The 10447-nt window shown below is 39.3% G+C and overlaps 1 protein-coding gene across 1 annotated transcript; it reads right to left on the reverse strand.

Annotated features, from left to right (window-relative positions):
• Positions 1 to 272: 272 nt before the first annotated feature.
• Positions 273 to 8122, reverse strand: LOC117624709. Its single transcript, XM_034356120.1, has 9 exons — positions 7965 to 8122; positions 5667 to 7100; positions 4440 to 4628; positions 4182 to 4277; positions 3927 to 4086; positions 3690 to 3822; positions 1847 to 3607; positions 926 to 1723; positions 273 to 769 (listed from the first exon to the last, which is right to left on the reverse strand). The coding sequence occupies exons 2-8, from the start codon at positions 7027 to 7029 to the stop codon at positions 1295 to 1297; spliced, it is 4131 nt and encodes a 1376-aa protein (XP_034212011.1). The 5' UTR covers positions 7030 to 7100; positions 7965 to 8122; the 3' UTR covers positions 273 to 769; positions 926 to 1294.
• Positions 8123 to 10447: the final 2325 nt, after the last annotated feature.

The following is a 10447-nucleotide window of genomic DNA, read 5'->3' on the forward strand; positions in this document are numbered from 1 at the left end:
ACACTTCCACGTTGCATAGCATTATTAGCCGAGAATAACTACATAATAATATCCCAATTGCAACTAAGTTTTTCTTCAAAAATAGCCCACGCATAAAAGACACATTGGATCAATAGTAGAAATCACCCACACATAAAACCCACATTTGATCAATAGTCATAAATTGCAAATGAGTGCTGCAACAAACCTTGTCAATAGTCGGAAACAACTGAGCTGAGAAACTCTGATGTTCTTTGGTCAGAGATGTTAAAGAAACTGAAGGCAAGGAAGCATAGAACAAAAGAATTTATATGATTCCACAACTAAAAGATGTATGTACAAAGTTAGTTGACACTACAAGCTATGAATGGATTTTTCTTTCTAATACAATTTCTGTACTCCTCCCCCATATCTATACAGAAAATTGTAGCAATGCCATCTATTGGCATGTGTTTATGCCTCCACTAACATTTCAAACAACAGGAGAAAAAAACATTCAGTTATACCCACCAGACCTTTACATTCCCCTTCCTATTATGTGGTCATCATGTGCATTCTGCACGTCCAAAAATGTACATAGCATCATTCAAATGGGAACTTTCTACATCGAAACACTAACTTTTGTCGTAGCAAGATCGAATGAGTCCGTATGTTTGTGAGAAGAGAGCTACTGAATCATCAGGAAGCTTTCCCCTAATCTCCTAGTAGCAACTTATGACATCAATTGAATAGCGGTGCGGGCGATAATACCATCACAGGAAAAGCTTTGTTGACGCCATTGTTTGGATTCCTGAGTTATTTGGTATCCAATAAATGAGAGGAAATCATGAACAATGACACGGAAAAGAAAAAATACAGAGTTATATGCATTAATCCAATTACAAATCTATGTTTCAGTTTCAGCATATCAAATGACTTTTCTTTTATGAAAAAAAACATTTCTTACCACTGAAGATTGTAAGCTGGTGGTAGGGTACGATTTTCCACCATCTACCCAAAAGCATCCAGCCCCTTGCAAGCAATCGTAGGAATGAAGTCAACGAAAACGGTTCTTCTGCAAAAGCAACTTTGTGCACAGGCCGATAGCCCCTGCCAAGTCCCCCTTAATGCCGAACTTCTCAATTAACTGAAAGATATCTGGCACAAAGTTCAGCCCTTCTAATTCGAGGTGCCAGCTTCAGATAATCAGCACAGCAAACTAGTGCCCCAAGACCTTTCTGGCAGACCAAGAGCAACCCTTGCCCCATAGGAAAAATAAAGAATGCCATGAAGCTCTCATGATGCAGAAAGAGGATTCAAAAACAACAATTAATAACTAAATATCTCTCCTTCCAACAACCCCAGCAGAACTATGTTTCCTTTGTATACCATATTGCCAGGCATCTCTGGATTTATCACCTGACTGATCAAAGTCATCCAAGGAATTCTCAAACGGAGGTTTCATAGGCCGGTAAGTTCCATTCCTAGAAATTACTGATGCACCCAACTTCTCGTCATCTTCTGATGGTGTTCCAGACCTGGATTCCACGTGCATATCCAGCGATCTATGCCTTGGTCCAGCAGACCTGAAACCCCTCATATTAGAGGAAGGCTTTCCTGTTAATGGAGTGTAAGAAGGTCCCTTTGGTACCAGAAATTCTTTGGGAAGAGTCTCCATGTCCATATAACAGTTCCTGGCTTTGGCATCGGTAATCAATGAAGCCCAGTCATCAGACTGCATTAAGGCATTTGCATTCCCCATCACCTGTTAAAAGATCCAATTTCAAATTAAAAAGTTAATAATATGTGGGTGGCTATGTGCAGGTAGATGGTGTGAACTTGACCGTAATAAGCATAAATGACTAATAATAAGGAAAGAAATCCATACCCAAAGAGCCCTTCTTGCACGAGTGAGAGCTACGTTCATTCGGCGGATGTCTGCAACAAAACCAACCCCATGACTTGAAGCACGCACACAGGACATGATAATCACATCACGCTCTTGGCCTTGGAAAGCATCTACGGTGTTAATATATAGATCCTTTCCTTCTTCTGAATTCAAAACATCCTCAAACTCACGCTGAAGGCATTTAAGTTGCAGTTTATATGGTGTGATTATGCCAACAGAAATTTTTCCCACCCCAAACGCTTTCAATGACTTGTGGAGATGCTCATACAACCGAACACAAAACCGTGCTTCATGTATGTTCTGATAGGAGACAGATCCCCCTCTATGGGACTCCCGCCCATAGGTAATGTCAAAAAATATGTAAGGTCTAAGTAAAGGGTCCTTGTAGTAGGTCTCATCAGGTAAATTAGCAACACTTTCACTGTCAGTAAGGCGTCCTTGGTAGAAGTATCTTGAAGGGAAATCACGGATTTGAGGATGCATCCTATACTGCACAGATAACAACATCGTCGGACATTTTGCTTGCTGGAATCTTTCAAAAAGACTTCTACTGTATAACAAGGTCCCAGCAGCCTTGCTAATAACTGTTGCGGGAAGCTGCTGAGGATCTCCAACAAGAACACATCGTGCAGCACCAAGGGAAAGGGGAGGAAGAACTGCCACTTCACTGGCTTGGGCTGCCTCATCAATCACAACCATATCAAAACCATGAGAAAGACGAGAGAACAACTTGCGACCACTGCTTGAGACAGTAGTGAAAACAATCTCAGCCTCATTGGCAAAACTTGCCTCAAGATTAGCACGAGCTTCTTCCAAGTTGAAATTGCTACCAGCACGAAACTTGCCTTCTAAAATGAATAGGCGAGACAGCTCCACTAGAGTTTTATCCCTGCTTTCAACTACAGCTGCAAGGTTCTGCAGCAATGCATCTCGATTCTGGTCCCGAGCCACCAGAACATCAGGATCAACACCAACTGATCCTTGGGAGCGAACAGCAGCAGCTGCAACAGTAAGTTCTCTTTGAAGATTACTTATCTGCACTGACAACTGAGCTTCACGATTTCTTAACTGATGCATCCACCCTAAGACTTCCTCACGATTCTTGACCAAAAGCTGTTCAGTTCTCCGCTCAACCGACACAGCCTGGGCAGCGCGGGTCTGTGAATCAACGCCTACTCGAGCAACATCAGGCCGATAAACTTTCATCTCACCATCAATGAATCCACGGTCAAGAACACGGGAAAGAAGTTCATCTGTTGCAGCATTAGAAGGAGCGCAAACTAACATTCTAGGTTTTGGGCAGAGCTTTGGTAGTGTACGAAGGAGATTCTGGTCCATGTTCTGAAGAACCTCATCAATTGATCCCGTAGAAACATTATCAAAGTTGCTTTCACTATTTTGCTTATAGCTTTCGGGTGCTAATTTCTTAAGCAAAGAAGTGTAGTACTGCTGGTACTGCACCAGATGGATAACGTTTAGCATTCCCCACACTGTGTGTGTCTTACCTGTTCCAGGAGGTCCTTGAACAAGAGTGAAAGGCCATGGATCTTGCCTCTTTCCACCACTTGTACCAGCTGCTGTATGCATTGCGGCCCATTGGATTGCTGCTAGCTGGGGTCCATTGAAAGTCCTATGCAAATGATCAACAAAATTCTGTGTGAAGCATTCAGGCATAGCAGGGGACTGCTGCTCATATTTTGGGAAGTGTTCTGGGCTGGGCTGAAGTATTGCAGTTTGCATCTGTGAACGTGATCTGTCAAATTAGTATTCGTGCAAATAAAACAGAATATTCAAAGCCATTACTGATCCAAAAATTTGTCACCTGCAAATTCAGACGGCGAAATGCATGCAGTGCAACATACTCCCGCTGGGTGGTTGCAAGAGAACCAAGCACAGTTAAATACCACATTCCTTTGGGCTGTAGTTTTCTTAGAATATGATCATCATCAATGAAGCTGGAAAAATAATATTAGAGATGAAGCAAGAGAAAGAGAGGAAGAATACTAGAGGAAAATCATAGAGGAAAATCATAGAAAAACAAATAGAATTATGCAGCAACCTGTTAGAATCATAGGAGTCCCCAACATAAAAATGAAGGATTGCTCCTGGGGGATCACGAGTATCGATAGGAATGTGTCGCCTCACAGTACCAGCAACACGCCCACTGATTTCAGGCTCCTCATTGTCCTCAGCTGACGAGTTGTTCCTTACGGATCTGACTGCATGACATAATAAGAGTCAATGTTAGTACTGCCGTCAGAGCATTAATATCCAATAGAAATAATTTGACAAGAAACATAATCACATGTCAGACCTGATCCAGGCCTGGGGGTTGAAAGAATTGCAACATCGCCCTCCTTAAATGTCCACTTGCATCCATTTTCTGGAAGGACTATTACATCATACCACCCTAAGCCACCAAAAGTTACACCTTAATCAGTTAACAGAACCAGGAAGAGAGAACATAGGTATTTATCAGCTATACAGGCCAACCTAACTATGGTTGGCCTGTTTTGCTTTTTCTAAAATTTGTATTGAGGTGTATCCATAAACTGGGAGTTGGGCTCAGCACCTCTTTCTCTCCTTTCAATGCTTCTTACACGGACCATCATATGAGCATCTCTAGAAACACCTTCAGTTAATTCCTCCCATGTGCTGTAAAGCTGTGCCCGGCATTCCTCAAACAGCAAGGGTTCAAATACTCTGACATACTCCTCAACAGATTCAAACTTTTCAGGAACACATTGGAGGTCAGTCTCCCCTGGTGCACAAGAAAATGCAAATTCAGTGGAAAGAAAAATAACTTTGAGAAACCACACACAAAAAAAGGTTAAAACCCAAAGGAATAGAAGACAAATATTGTATGTACCAGGCTATTGGAACACATAACATAAAAGAAATCAACAACTTAAGTACCATTGCTGCCTACCAAGGAATGAAATATTCCATATGAATGGAAGCTTTTCAAGCCTTTCCACAAAGACAAGGTTTAGAAAATAAATAAACATATAAATGCACAAGTTACTAAGCCAAAATTATGGATTTCAATTTATACTTCATGTACTTACAAACAAGAAACCGACAATCACAGGTAAATATCCTTCCAGAAATAGTAAATGTGTTGTTTGCTCTCCTCATGAGATGGAGATTTCTACAGAAAAGATTGTATGTTGTCCGAATAACAATAGGTTCAGTACGAAGGAATACTCTCCCAAGAGGACATCCTGATTATTGAATACCCACCGCATGAAACTGTATAGATCCATCCACTATATGTGGGCCTGGGCAATACAATATCAACTTTCACTTCTTAAAAACTAATATAAGGAACCACAGTTGACCAAATTCACGTTTATTAGAAAATACAAATCAAGCAAAGGCGGCAGATTATATATATATATATATATATATATCAAAACATTAACACTTCAATCAAAACATCCCCCCCACCCCTCCCTATCCACCAAAACAAACAACAAAGTACACTATGAGAACTTTGCACACAAGAGGGCATGTGATGGTGATAAGAATTACAAAGTGAAATTGAGAAAATCAATGAAATATGTCAATTTGGAATCTCGATTTCACACTATAATTGTCATCACCTTCCAAGTCCTTTGTGTGCTATGAGTCTCATAATGTAACAATTGGAGGGCCATGGAGCACTGGCATAAGAAAATCAGAAAAGCTGTCAACACAGATTGCCCAAAGTTCCCAAGAGTAACAAAATTGGGAACCATGTCACTAAGAACTAGTCAACATTAATGAACATAAACAGAAAAACAACATTACTTTATACCTGGGTGATGCCAAAACTTTTCGCTGGTAACCTCTCGTATAAGACGCTCAACCGATGTGTCTTGGTACGTGTTACTGATTGCCATTTGCTTCTTTGCAGGAAGAGGCTTCTTGTTTCCCGATTTGGAATCGATGGAACTTTGAGTGACCAGAGCTGGCTTCCTATTAGCAACCTGTGAATTCTTCAGCTGCCTCATATCTGTGGGCTGTTTCCATGAACTCTGTCTTGGAATTGGTGGTAAGACCTCTGCAGAAGGATCAGTGTCGCCATTTTGCTTTCTAGTCCTGGGCAGTAATCCATAATTAGCATCTCCATTAGATTCAGACTTACATTCACTGGACTCTACCACAGTCCCTCCTTCACTACACACAACATCAACTTGTTTCTGGTCCTTTATTGTCAACTGTGACTGCTTTTCCCCAACGCGTTCTGTAGGTGGAGGAATGGTACGAACCTCCTTCAAAGTGCGAGTTGTTACAGGTGTGGGAAAGGGTTGTCTTCTTGGTGTTGAACTTTTGATAGGGCCAGCTTGCTTAACATCTTCCAAATTAAGGAACATTGTCTGTCTATTACGTTTCTTTCCCAGCTTTGCTTCATTTAGTTGGTTTATCTTCCTCTTCATTGGATTAGTTGCACACTTGACTGCATGGATTGCTTCAATGCCTTTAACTTTCTCTTGTTTTGGAACCAAGCCATGTTCCTCCTGACAATCCATGGATGCCTGACCTTTAGCATTACTGTCTAAGTTGCGGCTACTGTTGCTATTCTGATCATGATCAAATCCTAAAGACGTATGACTGCTATTTTCATCCTTGAGACTTTCTGAAATCTTCATATTGCAAGAACTACCATCTGGAGAAACAGCAGAAGCACATCCAACAATCACTCCAGATTTTCCTTGCACTTGTGAAGTTTTACCTTCATGCAAACTGCCACTTCCATATGCTTCAGCAGATCCCTCAGCATCATCAGACCACTCTCCTTCTTCTCTTTCTGCAGATGGAGCATTTGCAGAAGCAGAAGCTAAAGATGGTACTGGTTTTACATCCTCATCCTTACTTGAATTAGATATTGATGCACTGTTGGGATTATCATCTCTTGCCTTCTGCTCAGCACCACCTTCAGAGCCATGAGCATATTTAGGCCGGACAAAAGGTTGAAAACCTGACACAGATGATGCGTGTGAAAAAGCATGATTATTAACAATTCTTGGTGCAACAGCTGCTACTGCAAGCACTTCAGAACTATGGGGGTTTGTAGAAGGAAGTGCCTTTTGTGGTTGGAAACGGACACCATCATTCTCTTCATTATCCTCGGCAGGGGGTTCATTGAGATCAAATAATGGCCTTCCTCGAGAACCCATCTCATATGTAAATACATACAAACTAAACTATATTTCCAAGAAAGTTGAACGGAGCTTTTCGTGATTTCCTTCTAAGAAAACATTCAAACGAAATACAACCAATTAGGTGACAGAAAATCATCACAGACAAGGCATGCACATTAAATGCAATCAGTGACTTCTGCAATAAAAGAGTTCAAGAAGTCTAGTGACCTCTACAAGCATAAGAATCCATCAACAATGGTAATCCAGCATCAAACAATTAATTACAACCAAGCCACAAGACACACACATTGCATGTTAAAATAAACAGTTATCAAGCCTAAAGGAATAAAAAAGAATCATACAACGCATTAATTTCAAAAACTTAAAATGGATTCGAGATGTGTAAACTGGTTTTTCAAGAAAAGAAAATGGTTTTTGATTCTATTAAGTCCCCAATAGAACTTACAGTCAAATACGCATATATAAAGAGATTATGTATAGCAGCAGCATAGGCAACAAATGGAACCAGAAAACTTAAGCACCAATCACTTGAGACAATACATACAGGAAACCCTAACAGAAACTAGAGCAGAGCTCGCAAAACTGATAAAATGAAAAAACCCAAATCGACAAACACAGTGCTTGATCCAATTAAATTCAAATTACCTACTCCAGATTGAAATCTCAATTGCAATCCCAATCCTCACCAACTGACCTAGCATTTTGTTCTAGGGTTTCATCAACAACCAAACACTCCAAATCCCAACACCAACCCTCAAATCCAACTCGCACCCAAACAGATCGAACCCACAATTCGTTCAGCAAATGTTCATGCATTCATCTAATCAGTCAAGCCAAAAGATTCAGTCTTTCTCCAATCCCATTATTCATGCTACTGATCTTCCGCATCGCAATAAACAATATTTACAAATTAAAATTAAATTTTAAAATATAGCAGATAGAATTTTTACCTCTTTTAGAGCTTCGTGTGTATATTTAAGAGAGGAAGATAATTTAACCAAAAATAAAAGAAATAACAGAGAGGAAGCCTCTATAGGGTAAGGGTTTGAGAGAGAGCAACAAGCGAGCAAGAGAGAGAGAAGGAGAGACAGATAGCAAATATGAGAGAAAACAAGGGCCTGGTGACGGGTTTATATAGGAAATATCAAAGCCTTCGCCGGCCGGTTTTTTCTCCGGCCACCGTTATTTTGTTCCCGGCAATTTTTAATTCTACCCTTTATTTTATTTTATTTATCGCTTCGAGAATCCGAAATTCCAAAAACACCCTCCCTTCTCCTGCTTATAACCGACTCAGTTTTGCGGGTTTGAATTTGACTAGGATAGCTTCAGGGATAAGGTGGAGGGTAATTTCGGGACTTTAACAGCGGTGGATTAGGGTAATCCGAGGGTTTAGCTTACGTGCAAAACGCTCGCACGTAAGAATCTTACGCTCCAAGGCAGTAGTAGCGACAGTTCGGTCAGTTTCGGCCGTGGGCCCCAATACATGGCCACGTGTACGGCAAAGATTTTGTGCTCGACACATGATTCCTTGATTGGATGTTTATGCGGTATTTCATTTTTATTTTTAATGGCCGCGGAGGGAACGGTGCAATATTTGTGAAATCAGCAGGGTATAAAGGTCATTGTAACAAAGGAGGGAGGACGATCCCACGTGCTATTAAAGCGGAGGGAAAACACAGACCTATGGTACGGCAACAGTGTAGCAGTGTGTGTACGACACGCCAAACAGAGGCGCGTGGGAAGGCAGTGGATGTGTCCTTTTTTTTCTTGGTTGATAAATTTAGGGAAAAAAAACACCTAAATTACTAAAGTTCACTTGAAAACGTGTATAAATGTCATGAATCCATTAAAAAAATTTATTATAGAAAATGGGATTTTATGGGTAAGAAGCTAAATTTGGACCATAATAAATAGGAGGAAAATATTAGTAAATGACTATTATGCCCTTGTACTTTCATGATGGCACTGTTGAGGGTGGTTAGATATTCAATTAATTTAGACACCCACATAACTCATATTTGTAGCAGTGACCGAAACTCAAGAATCTCAATGTGTTCTAGAATGGAACAAGTACTATTTCATGCTGCTAAAGCGAAATTAAAAATAAATAAAGGTTGACTTTAAATACCCAAAAAATATATATTAACAAAATTTTATTGATTTTGGATTCAATTAAGTTGGTTGGTCATTTGGAGTAATGTTATTCTTACCATATTTGTATGTCACGGTCTCATATTATCTTATGTGGCAGATGAAGTGAACAACTACATCAATTAGAAAGTGTCAATAAATCATTATAAAAAAATATTAAATTAATTTTAATATTTATGAATGTTCACCTCATCTGCCACATAAGATGGTATACAAATATAGTATACAAATGTATTAAGAGTAGCATTACCCTTTTCTTTGCACCAAATGAAATCTAAGAATCTTTGTAGATGCAATTGGAAATATATATATATATATATTTATTTATTTATTTGACATAATAAATTCAAACATTATAAAAAGTCTTTGAGGAAATTACAACTATGATTTTTTTATTTAAACAAACCATATGGACCAAAATTGAGGCAATTCATATTTTTGGGGCCTGAGCCATTTCGGTCTGGAGGTTTGGAACTAGCAACTAGGCTATTTTTTCGGAAATTTTTTCTGATTTAGGGTGGGTCAGAGCAGACCTCAGCCACCCCGTGGACCACGCTCTATATAATTTTGCCCAGCCTACCATGTCCTATGTACTCATAAAACGTATGCTTCACATTTGCTACAGATACGCATGGGCTATATGTGAGACACCCGTTTTTCTCATATTTCTGCAATGAAACTTCTTGTAATTCTTGTAATTTATTTTTTTTAAATAAGGTGGGACGAATCCGAAAACCAACAAAAAATAAAAAATTAATAGGGCGATACTCGACTTAATGTATCATCATTCAAGATAAGAGCCAAATAAGTAGGGAAGACATCAAACTAGGCAAACTCAAAGACAAGTTGTGCCCCCATAGCAACAACAAGATGATCAGCAAAACTTCTTGTAACTCCAAAACGTTATTCAAAGAAGCAACCTGATTCCATAAGTTTGTATAACCTGTTAAAATTTTAGAAACAAAACACCAAAATGCATGTCGAATAAACACTTTTGGGTAATGTGATCACTATAAAAGCAGCAGCCCTTCTTGTTTTTTCAATGAATGAAGATGTCTTTCTTCTTTCTTTCTCAAATTTTGTATAGGAAAGAGACTATTTTCCAATGCCTATGTTCTTACATAAATAGATATATAACCTTGCATAATCGCTATAGTCTTTCTCTTTCTTAGGGTTTAGCGGTCATATAATTTCATGTTTTTATTCAAAAATAGTTAACTCTAATCCGGTCTGTTTAATTAATCGTATCAAATGCCTAAAGTCCACTCAATCTATTTATAAA

The sequence above is a fragment of the Prunus dulcis genome, chromosome 1, assembly GCF_902201215.1.
Source record: "Prunus dulcis chromosome 1, ALMONDv2, whole genome shotgun sequence".
Taxonomy (NCBI): Eukaryota; Viridiplantae; Streptophyta; class Magnoliopsida; order Rosales; family Rosaceae; genus Prunus; species Prunus dulcis.